General features: G+C 38.2%; 1 protein-coding gene across 7 annotated transcripts in view; it reads right to left on the bottom strand.

Moving 5' to 3' along the window:
- The window catches only part of LOC124553887 (zinc finger protein 708-like), a 179,890-nt gene that overhangs the window by 114,946 nt on the left and 42,650 nt on the right, over nt 1-22,294 (bottom strand). For all 7 annotated transcript variants that reach the window (XM_047127899.1, XM_047127903.1, XM_047127900.1 and 4 more), the window contains exon 4: nt 7,227-7,319. In XM_047127899.1, the coding sequence (XP_046983855.1) occupies nt 7,227-7,319 (93 nt within the window). The remainder of the gene's footprint in view (nt 1-7,226; nt 7,320-22,294) is intronic.

Here is a 22,294-nt window from a genome sequence, read left to right on the forward strand (position 1 = left end):
ATTTATATCCTCACACATTTATATCCCCACAGGCAGTGGGGTGGCTTCCATGGTTCAACAACACAGGTAGCAGCACCGTACATGCAACCACAAGGGAAGGTTACCTGTGGAGGCTAGTCAGTCTGTTCAATGTTCCATGGATCCTTTGTACCATTAAGATTAATAATAATGTGCCATGAGTTATTCCACATTCACATGTGAATATGGATACATACTGATCATTTACAATGGTCTTTTAAAAAAAAAAAAAAATGTGTATGTGTATGCATATTAGTAAGTCCTAGCCACCGTTCTTTACACAACAGATAAATATAAATTTTTCCATGAAACTAAAGAAATTGTCAAGAAGAAAATTTTTCAGTTTTTATTGAAATGCGCTGTCTGACTGACAGTTTTTGTCACTGGATAGATGATCAAAGATTCTGGTGGCAGCATTGCGCACTCTTCTATGTGTTAAGGATAACCTCACCCTTATAGTGAAATTATGTCATTTTTTCTTCTGGAACTGTAGGTACTTACATCATTCTTCCTTTTGGACTGTAGTGGATTATTCACAAGAAATTTCACAAAAGAGTAGATATACTGTGAAGCAGTGGTAAAAATACATACCTCTTTAAAAATACGTCCACAAAGCCAACATGGGTTAGCACCACATAATATTCTTGTGCAATGAAGACTTTCTTTCTTAAAGCTGAGTTACCCCAGAAGATTTTTCCACAAGACATTATTGAATTAAGATATGCAAGACACGTGAATTTACTGATTTGTTTCTCCCCAAGAACTGAAATGATTGGAAGTGCAAATATGAATGAACTAAGTCATTCTATGAGTTCCAAAATGTTTTCTTTTTTACGTTTAGTTTGAACTCTTCTCTACACAGAGATCTAAAAATTTTGAAGTTTCCATCCTAGTTGTCATTTCCTTAACATATGTTACACTTATCACTGCGCAGTACCGCTAGGTTCGAGATGTGAACATGATGTTTTTTTGAAAAGGTGAGGAAGAGTAACATATGGTTGCTGACGAGGGGCAGCAGCTATTGCAGGGGCTACAATACACATGGTTGATTTATTTGACATTGTAAAATTAGTCAACACGACACTGAATGAATGAAAGCAAGGATGAACTATAGGTGTTACGTTTCTTGAGGACATGGTGAGCTGCACCAAATCAGCCTTCAGAATGACAACAACAAAATTCAAAGGCTTTGGAAACATCACAAAAAATGCATGTGGGGTAGTTTTTTGTTGAATTCTTCCAGTTCTGAGTTGTAAGTTCATATATGACTTTCTTTGTACTCAAGCCTCTATGGAAGCCAAACAGAGCTCTCGTTAGAAGATCATCACAAATGTTGGTCTATGTTTTACTACAATCTGACAAATTTTTATGCAGGTAGAGGGGCTTGCAACTAGAGGTCACTTCCTTTACTGCACTTCTGCCAATGACTGATACTTCGGAACATGCCAGTATTTCGTAAGTAATATGGTGTGCAGAAGATCTGGGGGTGAGGGGAGTGCTACAAAGTCATTTCAAAATTTTAGTACTTTGGTTGTAATACAGCCATAATCAGAGGAATTATTATTTTATGTGAGATACCGATTTTTGTTATATCTTTCATGTGTGGTAACGCCAAACATGTCAGCTAGAGGAGCATACAATGTCTGTCAAGTAAGTCTAATGCTTCTACTTTTGATGGTCTGTTTCCTATCCCCGTGTTATCAGCAAGTGTTAAGAAGAATGCACTGAACTTAATGGACAATGAATTCAACTCAATTTCATTTGTCTCACTGCTATGGTCGCTACGGCATTGACCATTATTTGTCTTATTGAGTTTATTCATTTCATTCCAAAATTCCGTTTGTTTGTTCTTGAAATTTTCATTTTTGTATATAGTGTACAGATTTCATGTTTTTCATGACATGGCAAAGTATTTTTAATAAGTCTTTTTCTAAAGCTAATCCTCTGCATTAAATAAATCTTTTCCAGGCACAATACAGTTTGACCTCAGACATTCGCCATATTTATCTCAACTCTAACAGTGAGAAATGCATTGCAGCTAAACCAGCTTATATATTTTTACCAGTTTTTTATCATTACTTGCTTATTCAGATACCTTGGAAGTGGGAGCTTTGTGATGAAGTTGGAGTATGACATTGTAGAGGTGCACTTATGAAAAAAGGGCTGTTATCATATTATCCACATTCACAGCTGCAGTAGTTGCTTGAAAGATGGCAGTGAGGAGAAAGGTAAGGAGAAGTATGCATCAGTTACCAAAACAACAACTTCTAACATTGGCACTTGTTTCAAAGGCAATATGAACTTACAATACAGATGAATTTGACAATTTGAAATATACTTTATGCAAACAGAAACAGGGAGCTCTTTCGGATATCATGTCTCACTTTCTACACTTGCATCCTGAGTGAATTTGTGTTCCATATAACTAATGGGACAGTACTACTGTTTATTGCTTTTTTTTTCCTTCATCCTACATCTTCCACCAGTTTTTCAAATCATAGGTGATCTCGGAATGCAGCTGGATGATAGTTTTAGGTTTGTTGCGTTGTCTACAAAATCTACAAAGTAATCAGGCTTATCTGAAAAGAACCGGGTTCTATGACCTGATAACACTGGATACATTAACTTAGGAAATTTTCTTTTTGTTTCACACAGCCCAGACTGGTTGACAACATGGTACAGCTGGTGAAAAATGATTCGTTTTGATCTGACTATTGGAGCAGCAGCAGTTTCTGGTATTACCTAGTAATATGATTTTCTCATCAGGGGGACTACACTAAAAACTACTTTGTTATTTGTAGTCAGTACTACGCCGAGGTCAAAGCATGCTACTGGCAACATGCATAAAAGAATTTGAGGGATTCAGGTAATTGTAAGGACATGTTACAGAAAGTAAGACCAGTACTCACGGAGCTTTCACAGTTGTCCACCATTTAGCATAACTCAGTGGGACCTGAGCAACTAATATGATGTTTGAGATTAAATGAACACTATTTCAAACAAAAATAATAAAAATGTAGTAACTAAATTCACATTTGATAAACTATGCAATGAAGTGTTACAAAAAATTTGAAAATATTTATATTTAGGATTGTTACACTTATTTAGATATAATATGATGAAAAACAGACATTAAAATAAATACTAAGCACCAGCTTCAGAAATAAATAACCAGTTTTATACCATTAATATAATACTTATTTCGCTCACAATGTAGCTCTGAAAGTTTAAGACAGGAATTTTTTTTTCCCATAATTGTGAATCCTTGAGATGAAGAACTATTTGAGTAATATGAGACATTTGCAGTAATAAAATCCCAAAAACACCAACTCACAAAATTAATAAATAAAACCAAAAAGAAAAGAAGAAATTTCCATGTTCTTTAAAATTTCTTATAGTAATTATCAGAAATCCATAAATCTATTACGAATGAGAAAATAATGGGAAGTACCACTAGAGTGCATGTTCAGTTTGACAAATATTTTTTATTATTACTGTCAATATTCTTATCTGACTTTTGGTGAATTTTTATCAAATTATAAATCGGCTTTGCATTTCCATTTGCCTTACAGCTTATAAGTTGCTTCTTGAGCATCCATGTCAACAGTCAAGTAGTAGTCTGCCAACGTAACAGCTCACCTCCCAGTATATCTTTTCTCCACGACTGCAATATCCTGGGGAAAATTCTTGTCTATAATTTTGTATTCTCTCAGTTGTTAAGATATTGAAGTGAACATTTTGAAACTTTCTGAACAACCTTCTCATCACCATGGTGCATTCCATCAAACTGCTTGTTCTGAAGAGCTATCAAATTCATAGGCCAACAAGGATATCCTGTTTGATTTTGATTCCCTCAACCGTTGAATCTTTTCCCTCAAGTGCTTGCAGGTCTTACATTCAAAATATATTTTCTTTACAAAATTGTTCAGGATTTATGTAAGAATCACTTTAGAAAAAATGTAAGGACAAATTACAAAACTAACTGAATCAAGATATTGAACTAGTATGACCTCGGCGTTGAGTAATATTTCAATTATCTTATTTCTCTCCCGTCATACATCGTAACAGTTACACATACATGGGCAATAAATGTCTTTTATTTTTTTCTTTCTGGGTGACATTCAAAAACCAGAGCTAAAGTGCAATTCTCTTTGTGATATTGATTATCAGTACATTGGAACTGATACAGGTTACATACTTTTCAAGTAATTTATATTTTCACTTGTACAAAGTGCTGGAAGATTATCACTGGGCTAAACTTCCATTTGAACCAGTTAAGCAACATACAGGCAAACTAATTACCTTACATAATCCAATGGGCAACAAATTTGTGGGAAAATTTTTATATACTTCCATATCTGAACTGTGTTGCACTCACAAAGTTGTTTATAATTTCCTTTCAGCAAATATCACTGTGTGAACATGTTTCACCATTGGCTGAATTTTCAGATATAAATTAAGGGAGGGAAAAAAAGACAAAAAAAACCACTTAAACATTAGTGTCATGCAATATTTTGTGAAATGTAATATCTTGTACAGACATCTTTTATTTACCTGACACATTCCACATCATTACGAAGTGTCGTATTCAAGATGTATGGAACAAGTATTAATCTAATCTAATCTAAACACTTCTTTGGCATCCATGCTCCCTGCACTGATTTGTTGTGATAATGCTGTTTCGTACAGTAATTCTTTTATTCAGTTATTCAGTTCTGTGCATACCTAACAATCTGAAACGTAGTTAAAATATCACAATTTAAATAAAATTGATAGTAGAATAATATCTGATTTTGTTCTAGAGTTATTGATTTTTATATCAGACAGATGGTCTGATGATACACCCATTCCTGTCCCTGCGCATTGTGAGTCATGTTGTTGTAACAGTCATCAAATTTCATAAAAAGTTCAAGATATCGTAATGAAGTTTCTTGCAAATGTTAGCATAGAAAGAGGCACATGTATTGCATCATAAATAATCAAAAATTTGGCCTTGACCAAGATAGGGAAGTAACTCATCCACAGCTGTGAGAGGTCAGTGGAATGGGACACGTAAATATGTCAACAGTGCTTCAGTAAACCTCCAGACCAAATTTAAACGTCAGCATCTTGGGAGTGACGGAGCATAATGAATTAACTAGTTCACAGCAGGGAAGCAGTTGATGTGACCATCTGCTTTCCATCACACAAGATAAATGACAAATTCCACATCATATTACTTTATGAAATACACTATGTGATCAAAAGTATCCGGACACCACCAAAAACATACAATTTTCATATTAGGTGCATTGTGCTGCCACCTACTGCAAGGTACTCCATATCAGTGCCTCGGTCATCATTAGATATCATGAGAGAGCAGACTGGGGCACTCTGAACGTTGTCAGGTGATTGGGTTTAACTTGTGTCGTATGTCTGTATGCGAGATTTCCACACTCCTATACACCTGTCAACTGTTTCCACTGTAATAGTGAAGTGGAAACTTGAAGGGACATGTACAGCACAAAAGCGTATAGGCCGACCTTGTCAGTTGTCTGACAGAGACCACAGACAGTTAAAGAGGGTCATAATGTCTATTAGGTGACACGTATCCAGATTATCACACAGGAATTTCAAACTGCATCAGGATCCACTGGAAGTACTATAACAGTTTGGCGGGAGGTGAGAAGCTTTGGATATCATGATCGAAAGGCTTCTCATAAGCCACACATCACATCAGTAAATGCCAAATGATGCCTGACATGATGAAGGAGTGCGAACATTGGATGATTGAACTGTGGAGAAACATTGTGTGGAGTGAGGAATCATGGTACACAACGTGGCGATCCGATACTGGGGTGTGGGTATGGCGAATGCCTGGTGATCATTATCTGCTAGCATGTGTAGTGCCAACAGTAAACTTCAGAGGCAGTGGTGTTACAGTGTGTGTGTGTGTGTGTGTGTGTGTGTGTGTGTGTGTGTGTGTGTGTGTGTGTGTGTTTTTCATGGAGGGGGCTTGCATCGCTTGTTGTTTTGTGTGACACAACAGCAGAACGCGCCTACATTGGTGTTTTAAGCATTTTCTTGATTCCCACTGTTGCAGAGCAATGCGGGGATGGCAATTGCATATTTCCACATGATCGAGCACCTGTCCATAAAGCATGGCCTTTGGTGGGGTGGTTACATGACAATAACATACCTGTAATGGGCTGGCCTGCACAGAGTCCTGACCTGAATCTTATAGAACACCTTTGGGATGATTTGGAACACCAACTTTGTACTAGGCCTCACCAACTGACAGTAATACCTATACTTAGTGCCGCACACCGTGAAGAATGCCATTCCCCAAGAAACCTGACAGAAATATGCCTGCGAGAATGGAAGCTGTCATCAAAGCTATGGGTGGGCCAACACCATACTGAATTTCTGTATAACCATGGAGGGTGCCACGAACTTGGAAGTCATTTTCAGCCAGGTGTCCAGATACTTTTGATCATATAGTGTATTGTTTTGTACTCCACAAAAGGCCTTAGCAAGCTCACAAAATATACCAAGATTATTCTTCTTGCTTAGCTCTGCCATGACAATCTGTAACGTTACAAATGGATCTCTGTGGAGAACTGTATGCTAAAGCCAAATTCGAAAGTCTTTCTGTGAATGTACCATGGAATTTAGTAACACTGCATATATGTTGGAATCAGCCTACATAGGAGGTGACCTATCATGTAGTAATATTTATCACCTCTGATAACTTCCATGGCACAAAAAACACAAATGTAAATGACCTGTTCAAACATAAAGTAGCCTGATGCCGTGGAAAGATTAAATAGCCAAGCTACATGTAAAGTGAAACGAGTCAAATTATTCTTCTGCAACTCTCTCTCTCTCTCTCTCTCTCTCTCTCTCTCTCTCTCTCTCTCTAACTGCTCCTCTAAATTTGGATTTAAAACCTCCAACACATGCATTATACAAAATGTTCGGTTTCAAGAAGAGTTGCTGTAGGTATGGTTATACATATTGTTCCAAGCACTAATGAGAATTTCCTCACAATTGCCACCAAGTGGCAGAAAAAAACCTGAATCAGGAAGAACTGTACAAGGATGGTGGGAAATTACAAACAGCACTTAGTTCCAGATGACTTATTTCTTTGTAACACATCCTTTACATTCTGCAATTAGCCAAAGAATTTTTTGTTCCACATGCAATACCTCACAGACATTAATGCTTACAATGTTCTCAGTTTCTTCTGGTCCCAATTTTTTTTGTGTTTCCTCCTCGGAACAATTAGTGGACTCCAGCGTTACCAACGGATGTTCAGGAAACTGAAAGAAAAGGAAAAGAAAATCTCAGTTACGAGTGCATACATATTTCTGCATACATTACATGCCTCTCAATATTTTATTATGAATATCATCCCGTTTGTAATGATTCTCATCTCTCACACACAAGGAACTTTAATGAAACTAATTTTCTGAGCAGCTATTCTAAGTTACATCAATACGGTTTCATATCTATGCTACCTTGCTCAATAATCTTTGTAGACAATCATACAGTTCTGTCACATAAGCAGCATACTCAACTGTATAATAGTGTACAGGATAAGGAATACATGTCTCTTTGGCATACTGAATTCACCCGTGATGAACTGTATCACTGTTCATTACCGTATTTACTTGAATCTAAGCCGCACTCAAATCTAAGCCACACCTGCAAAATGAGACTCGAAATCAAGGAAAAAAAATTTTCCCAAATCTAAGCCGCACCTGAAATTCGAGACTCGAAATTCCAAGGGAGAGAAGAGTTTTAGGCCGCACATCCAAATCCAAACAAAGTTGGTCCATTGTAATACAAGTTAGGTCGAATGAATGACGATACAGCTACAGTAGTTTGGTTCGAGTTTTAAGCTTAGCAGTTAAGCTTTACCATGTAGCCATTGCTATGCGTCAGGTGCTACATCCATATTTATACGGGTACCATTTTTTTATCACGCACTTCGTCTGGTTTGAATTGATTGCTTATTTTTCTTTGATCTGGCAAGTGCCGTTCTCTCTGTTATAGGTGATTACGTCATTCTAAGCTGAAAACGCATTACTATACTGTGTCATGCATTGTTTGTCGCATTCTGATAATGAGTGTTTACGACCTGCCGCCGCTCGCGGCATGGCTTGCTTTTGTGCGCGCAACCGCCGCATAAAAAAAAAAAAAGGGGAATCGTCTCATTAGCGGAACAATGGCAAGAGACTCCTTGCTATTTGCTGTTACTTACACTGGTGCTTTCTTTGATAATGATCAACAAGAACCAAATAATAGACTGCGTATGATAGAAGATGTTCTGAACGAGAGTTTGGCGAAAATTTTTCTCCGGTTGAAAATCTTTGCAGACGCCTCTGTAGTACATTACATTCTGTACAGAAATTAGTCATCTTAGATTTAAAAATCTTATCAATTGCCGTGTTTCATTTCTGACTGTATCACTATTAGGCATAAGAACAATACGAATATAAACATGACAGGATATGTATATTATTACGCGTTTACTGTTGTCTCACTCTAGTTTCGTAGTTTATTAGGCCGACAGGATTTAAATGAGATAGCAGCAAACACGAAAGAATACATGGCAAAATGTTTATATTCGTATTATTCTTATGGTGAAGAGAATACTGCATATGATTCACAATTCATAAAAGTTCTTATTAGCAACGATCTCTTGTCCCAGGTAGGAAAAAATTCAGACAAACAATCTTGCCAGTCGGATTTTCGTAGTACGCTGAAATGCTGCTACATTCGAAGATGAACAATACGTAATTTGTATTTACTTCGTTGGATAATGTATGAAAATGCAGTGGTCAAAACTCGGGGCGGTGAAAAAAAGCTCGTCTTCCACTTTTTTTTTTTTTTTTAATTTACTGACGCAGTGGTTTTGTCGCCAGTATTTATCTTTGTGCCTGCAAAGCATACCTGTGTAGCGCTACATAATTCGATGGAAGAAGTTAGTTGTGGCGGCACCTACCAACATTTTTCAGAACTGCCGCTTACTTTGCATTCGATTCTAAGCCGCAGGCGGGTTTCTGGATTACAAAAACTGGAAAAAAAGTGCGGCTTAGATTCGAGTAAATATGGTAAATCTTCTGTATCTCCTGTACTATCCTTCCCAGTAACAATTCTATACTCATAAATGGGCAAAGCAAGTGTTCCAGAAACAGTTTCTTTTATGGCTGAGTTACACTTATATGTGATAAAGTAGCTAATGCCTGAAGAATGTTGCTACAGATCAATGGTGTTGCAGCAATATGGAACAGTAGCTTCCTTAAACAGCCTCACAGGGTTTTCAATGTCCTCTGCTCTATCATTTACATATATAATGAACAGTAAGGACTTTTTAATACTCCCTTTGGGTACCCCCAAAGTAACTTACTGACCTGACTATTTTGTATCCTGAATGTACTCACTGCTATATGTAAAATACAGTGTGGTACCACGTATTTTGCGTTGTGATGCCTCTTTCTATGCTGAATACCACTCATTTCATCAATTTTCAGATTCCTTTAACGTCCCTGCTTATGGACTGGCACTTCGAGAACTAGGTTAAGTTATTTACAGTATTTACACTGAAACTTCCTGGCAGATTAAAACCGTGTGCCCGACCAAGACTCGAACTCGGGACCTTTGCCTTTCACGGGCAGAAGTAAAGCTGTGAGTACCGGGCGTGAGTCGTGCTGCGGTAGCTCAGTTGGTAGAGCACTTGCCCGCAAAAGGCAAAGGTCCTGAGTTCGAGTCTCGGTCGGGCACACAGTTTTAATCTGCCAGGAAGTTTCATATCAGCGCACACTCCGCTGCAGAGTGAAAATCTCATTCTGGAAACATCCCCCAGGCTGTGGCTAAGCCATGTCTCCGCAATATCCTTTCTTCCAGGAGTGCTAGTTCTGCAAGGTTCGCAGGAGAGCTTCTGTAAAGTTTGGAAGGTAGGAGACGAGGTACTGGCAGAAGTAAAGCTGTGAGTACCGGGCGTGAGTCGTGCTGCAGTAGCTCAGTTGGTAGAGCACTTGCCCGCGAAAGGCAAAGGTCCCGAGTTCGAGTCTCGGTCGGGCACACAGTTTTAATCTGCCAGGAAGTTTCATATCAGCGCACACTCCGCTGCAGAGTGAAAATCTCATTCTGGAGTATTTACACTATTTACTGTGATCTATCACAATACTACAGTTTCATAGCAAAGTATGCAAACATAGAACTGACAGAAACAATGGAATATACACTGAAACATTACCTGCCAGTAAAATTAAATTTTATAAAATGCAATGACATTTAACTGACAGAAAAATCATTTATTGTACACTGAGATGGTACCTGTTGACTTTAGAGTAGGTAATGAAGAATGGAGACAGTCCAGCAGTTGTGCTGAAATCAAATGGGCCCAGTTTTCTAACTAAGTTAAATGACAAACAAGTGTTTTGAAATAAACAGCTACACTGCTACCACACCAGAGCCATGCTGCACTAAAGTACTGCTTCAACTACTATCACAGTCATCACAGTCAAAGGGCTCACAATGAGATGTTGAGTCAGTAAATGGCTTCAATTTTGCTAACATAATCAAAAAAGAAGTTTCTGAAGTAAAACAGCAACAATGTCCCTTTTAAATTAAATACTGTAACACTTATTGTACATTGTAACTGAAGATGCTATTTGCCTTGAAGTTTCCCCTTTTCTCTCACTCTAACGACAATGCATATAATGTCCAGTGCTTTCACTCTGCTTCCCAAACTACATCACTTACCACTTCTTGGGTGTTGCATTTTCTTGAAAATTTCTTTACTTGTCAATATCACAACTCCCTATTTGTCTCGTTGGTCTCTTGCTTGGTCATTATAACATATTCAAACCAATTTCAAAAATTGCACCGCTGGATTATCTCTTGAAACTATCTCTACAAACTTTGAACAATTTGATATCAGTTATATTATTGTGCCTCCAATCTATCAGAATTTGAACATCTTTGGGCAATGTGCTTACCACTCTCATATAAAACAGCACTTGAACAACATTTGTTAGCAGTTCTTGAGTCAAGGGATTTTTTCTTTGTTTCTGTCACCAGAATTGACAAAGAAAGAAACATTTGGAAAATACTGACAAGGGACACAATGATAGGGCATGTTAATACATCAGGTAATAATTTCCACAGTACTAGAAGGAGCTACAGGGAGAGAGGGAGACTGGGTTACATACAACAAATAATTGATGCTGCACAATTCTAGACATCTGTATGTGTTATGGTCATGGTTATCATTATCAGTCGAAAGACTGGTTTGAGGCAGCTCTCCACCCTACTCTATACTGTGCAAGTCTCTATCCTTTTGTAACTATTAAAACCCCCATAATTGACACTGCTTCCTGTAATCATGCATTAGTGTGTATTTACAATTTTTAACTCTCAAACCTCCATTCATTACCAAACTGACTATTCTTTGATGACACAAGATGTGTCCGGTCAACATACTTTTTCTTTTAGATAAGCTATGCCATAAATTTCTTTCCTTTACAATTCATTTCTGTACCTCTTCAATAGGTACCTGATCTACCTGCCTTATCTGCAACATTTCAAAAGCTTGTTTTCCCCTCTTTCCTGTGCTGTTTAACATACACATTTCATTTCTGTACAAGGCTGCAGCACAAAAATTACTTTCAGAAGGTATTTCATAACACTTGAAATTCTATTAGAGATAAACATACACTCTTTATGAAAAGCTTTCCTTGCTATTGCTGGTCTCATATCCTCTATACATCAGCCATCAGTTATTTTGCTGCCCAAATAGTAAAACATACTACTACTACTACTACTACTACTACTACTACTACTTTATTGTCTTATTTTCTAATATAATTACGTTGGAATCTTTGAATTTAATTGCACTACATTCCAGCAACACTGTTTTACATTTGGTGATGTTCACTGCATAACCCATTTCCAAGATACACAGAATTATGTTCAGTTGATCTCCCAAGTATTTTGCCATTTTCGACATAAATACATTGTCATTACTGAATTTCAGTGCAACATATTTGTTTTCTTCCCCCATGAACCATGGACCTTGCCGCTGGTGGGGAGGCTTGCGTGCCTCAGCGATACAGATGGCCGTACCGTAGGTGCAACCACAACGGAGGGGGTATCTGTTGAGAGGCCAGACAAATGTGTGGTTCCTGAAGAGGGGCAGCAGCCTCTTCAGTACTTGCAGGGGCAACAGTCTGGATGATTGACTGATCTGGCCTTGTAACAATAACAGAAACGGCCTTGCTGTGCAGGTACTGCGAACGGCTGAAAGCAAGGGGGAAACTACAGGCTTAATTTTTCCTGAGGGCATGCAGATTTACTGTATGGTTAAATGATGATGGTGTCCTCTTGGGTAAAATATTCCGGAGGTAAAATAGTCTCCCACTGAGATCTCTGGGTGGGGACTACTCAAGAGGACGTTGTTATCAGGAGAAAGAAAACTGGCATTCTACGGATCAGAGCATGGAATGTCAGATCCCTTACTCGGGCAGGTAGGTTAGAAAATTTAAAAAGGGAAATGGATAGGTTAAAGTTAGATATAGTGGGAATTAGTGAAGTTCGGTGGCAGGAGGAAGAAGACTTTTGGTCAGGTGAATACAGGGTTATTCATACAAAATCAAATAGGGATAATGTAGGAGTAGGTTTAATAATGACTAGGAAAATAGGAGTGCGGGTAAGCTACAACAAACAGCATAGTGAATGCATTATTGTGGCCAAGATAGACACGAAGAACACGCCTACTACTGTAGTACAAGTTTATATGCCAACTAGCTCTGCAGATGATGAAGAAATTGAAGAAATGTATGATGAAATAAGAGAAATTATTCAGATAGTGAAGCGACATGAAAAATTTAATAGTCATGGGTGACTGGAATTCGAGTGAAGGAAAAGGGAGAGAAGGAAACATAGTAGGTGAATATGGATTGGGGAATCATAGCTAACACTTGGTTCAAGAATCATAAAAGAAGGTTGTATACATGGAAGAATCCCGGAGATACTAAAAGGTATCAGATAGATTATATAATGATAAGACAGAGATTTAGGAACCAGGTTTTAAATTTTAAGACATTTCCAGGGGCAGATGTGGACTCTGACCACAATCTATTGGTTATGACCTGTAGATTAAAACTGAAGAAACTGCAAAAAGGTGGGAATTTAAGGAGATGGGACCTGGATAAACTGAAAGAACCGGAGGTTGTACAGAGTTTCAGGGAGAGCATAAGGGAACAATTGACAGGAATGGGGGAAAGAAATACAGTAGAAGAAGAATGGGTAGCTTGGAGGGATGAAGTAGTGAAGGCAGCAGACGATCAAGTAGGTAAAAAGACGAGGGCTAGTAGAAATCCTTGGGTAACAGAAGAAATATTGAATTTAATTGATGAAAGGAGAAAATATAAAAATGCAGTAATTGAAGCAGGCAAAAAGGAATACAAACGTCTCAAAAATGAGATCGACAGGAAGTGCAAAATGGCTAAGCAGGGATGGCTAGAGGACAAATGTAAGGATGTAGAGGCTTATCTCACTAGGGGTAAGATAGATACTGCCTACAGGAAAATTAAAGAGACCTTTGGAGATAAGAGAACCACTTGTATGAACATAAAGAGCTCAGATGGAAACCCAGTTCTAAGCAAAGAAGGGAAAGCAGAAAGGTGGAAGGAGTATATAGAGGGTCTATACAAGGGCGATGTACTTGAGGAGAATATTATAGAAATGGAAGAGAATGTAGATGAAGACGAAATGGGAGATACGATACTGCGTGAAGAGTTTGACAGAGCACTGAAAGACCTGAGCCGAAACAAGGCTCCAGGAGTAGACAACATTCCATTAGAACTACTGACGGCCTTGGGAGAGCCAGTCCTGACAAAACTCTACCATCTGGTGAGCAAGATGTATGAGACAGGCGAAGTACCCTCAGACTTCAAGAAGAATATAATAATTCCATCACAAAGAAAGCAGGTGTTGACAAATGTGAAAATTACCGAACCATCACTTTAATAAGTCAAAGCTGCAAAATACTAACATGAATTCTTTACAGACGAATGGAAAAACTGGTAGAAGCCAACCTCGGAGAAGATCAGTTTGGATTCTGTAGAAATATTGGAACACGTGAGGCAATACTGACCTGACGACTTATCTTAGAAGAAAGATTAAGGAAAGGCAAACCTACGTTTCTAGCATTTGTAGACTTAGAGAAAGCTTTTGACAATGTTGACTGGAATACTCTCTTCCAAATTCTGAAGGTGGTGGGCCATGAAAGGGAAGCATTGGCTGGGAAGGGAGTGAGACACGGTTGTGGCCTCTCCCCGATGTTATTCAATCTGTATATTGAACAAGCAGTAAGGGGGGGGGGGATCGGAGTAGGAATTAAAATCCATGGAGAAGGAAGAAATAAAAACTTTGAGGTTCACCGAGTTCGAGTCTCGGTCGGTGCACGCAGTTTTAATCTGCCAGGAAGTTTCATATCAGTGCACACTCTGCTGCAGAGTGAAAATCTCATTCTGGAAACATCCCCCAGGCTGTGGCTAAGCCATGTCTCCGCAGTATCCTTTCTTTCAGGAGTGCTAGTTCTGCAAGTTTCGCAGGAGAGCTTCTGTAAAGTTTGGAAGGTAGGAAACGAGATACTGACAGAAGTAGAGCTGTGAGGACCGGGCGTGAGTCGTGCTTCAGTAGCTCAGATGGTAGAGTACTTGCCCTCGAAGGGCAAAGGTCCTGAGTTCGAGTCTCGGTCGGTGCACGCAGTTTTAATCTGCCAGGAAGTTTCAACGTATTTGTTTTCTACAGTATTCCTTTCCCTTGTTTTAGTCAATAGCTGCCTAATTCTCCATTTCAACAACCTCTGGTTTTTTCAGTTTATCCAAGTTGCATGTACCAAATTTCTTAAATTTCTTCAGTTTTAATAAGTAGTTCATAAAAGTAAATTATAATCAGAATACACTACTGCTCTTGGAAACATTCTGTAGTTTAAAATCTGGGTTCGAAATCAATCTCTCTCTCTCTCTCTCTCTCTCTCTCTCTCTCTCTCTCTCTCTCTCTCTCTCTCTCTCTCTCTCTCTTTCAGCATTATACAATCGGATACATTCTCATGTCTCCAGGTTCCTTTCATGTAAAGAATCCTTTTAGGATTCTTGAACCAAGTGTTAGCAACAATTAAATTCTACTGTATACAAAATTCTATCAGACAGTTTCCCCTTTTATTCTTTCTCTATTCAGTTCTTTTATAGTATTAGAAATCAGTATAAAGGAACAGTTGCAATGAAAGTAATATTGCAATGTCTGTAGCATACTGTATTAAATTTATTATGAATGTAGTAAATATATATAATACACGCACTATTATGATGGAATTACATAGCTTCTTTCTTAACGTAGCAAAATAAGGCATTTGCATTTCCTGGATGGAAGATGGTATAAAGGCACTCACTGTCCTGTTGTGATATTGGATTGTTGGTTCCTTTGTTCAAAATTCTCTTCAGCATTGATTTTGTTGCAATTTGTAGTTCTTGCAGTGAAATTTATTGCACTTTTCAGCTCACATACAACCTCAAATTGCCTTCAACTGTGGCAAAAACACTCTGCAAGTATTCTCCAAAGGTTTTCCATGGGGTTCATATCCTGGCTGTGCGCATACCAGAGCAAAACATCCATATCTGTATCTTCAAACCACTCTTTGCGTGTAGCAGAAACAAGCATAGATGCATTAACTTGTTGACATTCATTGCCTAGGTTCTGACACATTCTAATCAATTCTGGCTCTAGCATCTCAGTGTAGTGTAAGTCTCAAGAGTCCATTCTTGTGTTTAGCCAAGCAATGGCTGATTTATGTTTAGTCCCGAAGACTGCCCAAACTGCAACACTTCTGCCACCAAAATTTATGTTCAATCTTACTTGCTGCACAGCTCTCACATCACGCCAATAATACTGAAGTCCACCTGGAAACCTAAATTAAATTTCTTCTCATCACTGAAAATCTCTGTATCCCAATCTGAAGTCCACATATGTTCTTCAGTGAACAACTCCAGTCTAGCTTATTTATGTTTGGGTGTTAGAGCAGGTTTCTGCAGTCGTTCCTTGAATGCAAGATGTTTGGAACTTGACAGAATTTCTTGTACACGTCTGGCAGTTACTGACAACTGTAAATCAGGAACAAGTTGAGAAGAATAACAGTTTGTAGCCCCTGCTTTGCACAAAAGGAACGCTTTCTGTGACTCAGATAATTTTCTACTTTTCTCGTATTTTCCTTTCACCCATATCGTGCACCCAATCTAACAAAATTATCAATCACTGTAGCTGAACGTTTCAACCTCTTAGTGATATGATGGTCAGATAATTCCGTTACCTTGTACACATTGATCTTTTTCTTTTTCATCCCATGCTGTTTCCCATATGACATTGTCACAATCATGGTTTATGTACACAACTCACACTGCCATTAATAGTGTGTTTCTTATTTGTTGTAAAGGCAAATATGTACACAGTAATACCAGACAGAGCCTGCTCCTCTATATTGAGTTATACCATCTACCACCTGAAACATTGATGTCTTGTTATATACTGTATTACATCAACTGCACTACCATTTGACTGTGTTTGTTGTCATACTGGATCGACTATTGCATATACACTGTGCACAACTATTCCAGCCAACAATGTCAATTTTTCCAACAAATATTCATGCCTTTATACTGATTTCCATTACTGTACTATTCTCCTGTTCCTAATATCAAATTCCAGCCCTATCTCAAATTTTTACCTCCCTCGACAAACTGTATAATTTCTTTTATCTCATTATACATTCTTTCAATTGCTTTATCATCTGTGGATCTAGTAGGCACATATATTTGCACTACTGTGGTAGGTCTTGGCTTTGTGACTATCTCGATTACATTATGGAATTCAGTACACTGTTTGCAGTAGATCAAATGTGATATTTTTTATTCGGTATTACATCTACTGCATTTGTGTTTCTGTTCATAAAGCTCTATTCACCTACACATAAAACCAGTTCTTCCTGCTACCACACTTTAAGATATGTACTTCTGCCTGTAAATGCACTACCGAATGGAGGGATCAGACATTCCATCTTCTGACTTGCAGGGTGCCAAGTTTGATTTATCTGAACACTACATCACCGTCCTGACTATCCTCCTATCACCATTATAGATATATGAATGTTAGTTACCTTTCTCAGGTAAGGGGTATACTTCATGTAAGTGCAGAACCACTGTAAACACACGAACACTAGCGCAAAACTCTTTAGTACATACGACATGCACTCACGTTTAACTATTCTGTCCCTGTGATTACATGGCGCTCACATAGGCACAGAAAATAACTCTTTAATATATGATCTGCTCCATCATATCGAATTTGTGAATATACCTCCTTTTTCAGTTCCATTCATTCTGATGAAATACAGGGTGATTCATGAAGATATGCAAATATATTAATAGGTTATTCTACAAGTAAAACTAAAGAAACTAGTTCATATAAACATAAGTCTGCAAATGTTTAGTTACAGAGCTATGACTAATAAAAGATTTTGCCTGAAATGTAGCAACTTTGTTAATATGAAGCCATTGAAAAACTGTGCGAGGTTAACAACACCTAAAAAAACAAAGAAGTAATTTCATAAAATTTTTAATTTATTAATTACTTGGCCCCATTCGTTTTTTTAAATTCCACACAATTACACAATGTTTGCAACAGAAGTTAAAGAGAATTTAAGTTTGGAAAAGTGGCAGTAATAACGTTAACTGAAACTGCATGAATGTGTCAGATAATCTGCTTTTATTAATACCCTATCACATGTGAATCCATGTTAAACCGGAAAAAACAAAGCTCAGTGATAAAGAAGTTGTACAGTGTTCATACAATTTCACAATAAATGATCAAAAATTTCTCCAAGTTCAATGTATTTAGCTGCACATGTATGAACATATTTTGTTGCTCGTTTCAGTTTCACAGGGTTGATCTTAATTTTGTCTAATGCATTCATAATTCAAGCAAGTAATGCCTCAAACTGTCTTTCATCCATCCCCATACACAAAAATCCATTGGTGTCAAATGGGACGATCTCAGTGGCCACAGACGTGTAGCACCAAGACCAATCCATTTCTGGGGAAAAATGTTCATTTAAATGTGCAGTAACAGCATTGGTGAAATTTGGAGGTGCATCACCATGTTCAAAACACATTTGCAATGGCGAAGCAAGTGGGACATCTTTGAGGAAGCGGGGCATTTTTTCTTGAAAGAATTTTAAGTACGTCTCGCCCATTAGATGTCCTGAGAAAATGAATAGTCCAATAAAATGTGTGTAGATTATACCCTACCACACATTTATGCCAAATTGCTGCTGCAAATTGCATTGCTCTGTAGCATATGGATTTGCTTCAGATCATACGTGTTTGTTATGAAAATTGTTTATACCATCTCGAGTAAAGTGTGCCTCATCAGTAAATAAAATGTATTTGTGTAACAGTTGATAAGTATTCAACCAGTTGCACGACTCCAAGCAAATAGCAGTATCTCCCAGATGTAAATGGACTTTTTGTTTATGGTAAGGATACAGAATATTTACTTCAGTATATGCCATACTTTACACTGTGAAATGCCTAATCGCTAAGAGATATGTCGGGTACTGGTACCCAGGCTATGTTGAACAGCATCCATAATATCCTCATCATCGTCTTCACGTATCGAGCGCTCATACTGATTATGAACGCTAGGTAGAGAACTTGTCTCCTGTAACTTTTGAAATATTCCACTAATGAGTCATACTTTCGAAATCGTTAACTGCAGCCATAGCATTACCATCACATTTGCCATAAATAAACACCATTTCTTGGTCATAAATAATCTACAATCGAGAACACTTACCATGTGGTTTCACTTAAACACACTGTTGTTATGTTCTTTCATTGAACAATACAGAGAAATAACTCATTTCATGTTTAGGAAACGACAAACAACTCACTAACGGTTGCCAACGATGACAAACGTTTCTACATTCTTAATAGAAATTACACAAATTTACTTGTACAATAATCTTTGCTTCTCTGGATATTCTGGAAAACTACTGCAGATACACATCTGGGACATGTTTTATCAGATTCACCAGACCAATAACAAAATAAATGGAAATCGTACTTTACTTTAACCTTGTACAGTTCTGCGATAGCTTCGTATTAACGAAGTTGATAAATTTACAGACAAAATCTTTTAATAGTCATAACTCCGTAACCAAATATTTGCAGACCTATGTTTGTATGAACTTTTTTCTTTAGTTTTACTGGTAGAATAACATATTAAAATATTTGCATATCTTTGTGAATAGCCCTGTATGCTAAGCTTACCTTTTGGAATGTCCTGAATATTTTCTGTTCTTATATTGTTATTGTTTTCAGGACTGCCTGTCTGTAACCTGTCTCTGACCTAAAAATTTTGACGTTTTAAAGTCAATAATAACAGGAATGCGCTATTGCATGAAAAATCTGACAGATCACTGAAACACAAATCTTTTTTCAAAATATCACCTTCCTTACTAATTTACTGGTGGCACAAACCTGTATAAAGCAAAAGATGATAATTTATTGTTTAAACCTGCTGAACTACCAATCTTGTGCGTACACTGCTTCATCCCCCCTATGAACCACGGACCTTGCTGTTGGTGGGAAGGCTTGCGTGCCTCAACGATACAGATAGCCATAACGCAGGTGCAACCACAACAGAGGGGTATCTGTTGAGAGGCCAGACAAATGTTCCTGAAGAGGGGCAGCAGCATTTTCAGTAGTTGTAGGGGCAACAGTCTGGATGACTGACTGATCTGGCCTTGTAACAATAACCAAAACGGCCTTGCTGTTGTGGTACTGTGAACGGCTGAAAGCAAGGGGAAACTACATCCATAATTTTTCCCGAGGGCATGCAGATTTACTGTATGGTTAAATGATGATGGCGTCCTCTTGGGTAAAATATTCCAGAGGTAAAGTAGTCCCCCATTCGGATCCCTGGGCGGGGACTACTCAGGAGGATGCTGTTATCAGGAGAAAGAAAACTGGCATTCTACGAATCAGAGCGTGGAATGTCAGATCCCTTAATTGGGCAGGTAGGTTGTTGTTGTTGTTGTTGTTGTTGTGGTCTTCAGTCCTGAGACTGGTTTGATGCAGCTCTCCATGCTACTCTATCCTGTGCAAGCTTTTTCATCTCCCAGTACCTACTGCAACCTACATCCTTCTGAATCTGCTTAGTGTATTCATCTCTTGGTCTCCCTCTACGATTTTTACCCTCCACGCTGCCCTCCAATACTAAATTGGTGATCCCTTAATGCCTCAGAACATGTCCTACCAACCGCTCCCTTCTTCTGGTCAAGTTGCGCCACAAACTTCTCTTCTCCCCAATCCTATTCAATACTTCCTCATTAGTTATGTGATCTACCCATCTAATCTTCAGCATTCGTCTGTAGCACCACATTTCGAAAGCTTCTATTCTCTTCTTGTCCAAACTATTTATCGTCCATGTTTCACTTCCATACATGGCTACACTCCATACAAATACTTTCAGAAATGACTTCCTGACACTTAAATCAATACTGGATGTTAACAAATTTCTCTTCTTCAGAAACGCTTTCCTTGCCATTGCCAGTCTACATTTTATATCCTCTCTACTTCGACCCTCATCAGTTATTTTGCTCCCCAAATAGCAAAACTCCTTTGCTACTTTAAGTGCCTCATTTCCTAATCTAAATCCCTCAGCATCACCCGACTTAATTCGACTACATTCCATTATCCTCGTTTTACTATTGTTGTTGTTCTTCTTATATTCTCCCTTCAAGACACTGTCCATTCCATTCAACTGCTCTTCCAAGTCCTTTGCTGTCTCTGACAGAATTACAATGTCATCGGCGAACCTCAAAGTTTTTATTTCTTCTCCATGGATTTTAATACCTACTCCGAATTTTTCTTTTGTTTCCTTTACTGCTTGCTCAATATACAGATTGAACAACATCGGGGAGAGGCTACAACCCTGTCTTATTCCCTTCCCAATCACTGCTTCCCTTTCATGTCCCTCGACTCTTATAACTGCCATCTGGTTTCTGTACAAATTGTAAATAGCCTTTCGCTCCCTGTATTTTACCCCTGCCACCTTCAGAATTTGAAAGAGAGTATTCCAGTCAACATTGTCAAAAGCTTTCTCTAAGTCTACAAATGCTAGAAACGTAGGTTTGCCTTTCCTTAATCTTTCTTCTAAGATAAGTCGTAAGGTCAGTATTGCCTCACGTGTTCCAGTGTTTCTACGGAATCCAAACTGATCTTCCCCGAGGTTGGCTTCTACTAGTTTTTCCATTCATCTGTAAAGAATTCGTGTTAGTATTTTGCAGCTGTGACTTATTAAGCTGATAGTTCGGTAATTTTCACATCTGTCAACACCTGCTTTCTTTGGGATTGGAATTATTATATTCTTCTTGAAGTCTGAGGGTATTTCGCCTGTCTCATAAATCTTGCTCACCAGATGGTAGAGTTTTGTCAGGACTGGCTCTCCCACGGCCATCAGTAGTTCCAATGGAATATTGTCTACTCCAGGGGCTTCGTTTCGACTCATGTCTTTCAGTGCTCTGTCAAACTCTTCACGCAGTATCATATCTCCCATTTCATCTTCATCTACAGGTAGGTTAGAAAATTTAAAAAGGGAAATGGATAGGTTAAAGTTAGATATAGAGGGAATTAGTGAAGTTCAGTGGCAGGACAAACAAGACTTTTGGTCAAGTGACTGCAAGGTTATAAATACAAAATCAAATAGAGGTAATGCAGGAGTAGCTTTAACAATGACTAGGAAAATAGGAGTGCGGGTAAGCTACTACAAACAGCATAGTGAACGCATTATTGTGGCCAAGATAGACACGAAGCCCACGCCTACTACTGTAGTACAAGTTTATATGCCAACTACCTCTGCTGATGATGAAGAAATTGATGAACTGTATGATGAGATAAAAGAAATTATTCAGGTAGTGGAGGGAGACCAAAATTTAATAGTCATGGGTGACTGGAATTTGACAGTAGGAAAAGGAAGAGAAGGAAACATAGTAGGTGAATATAGTAGGTGAATATGGATTGGGGCAAAAAAATGAAAGAGGAAGCCGCCTGGTAGAATTTTGCACAGAGCATAACTTAATCATAGCTAACAATTGGTCCAAGAATCATAAAACAAGGTTGTATACATGGAAGAAGCCTGGAGATACTGACAGGATTCAGATAGATTA

This window comes from Schistocerca americana, chromosome 11 (genome assembly GCF_021461395.2).
Source record: "Schistocerca americana isolate TAMUIC-IGC-003095 chromosome 11, iqSchAmer2.1, whole genome shotgun sequence".
NCBI classification, from domain to species: Eukaryota; Metazoa; Arthropoda; class Insecta; order Orthoptera; family Acrididae; genus Schistocerca; species Schistocerca americana.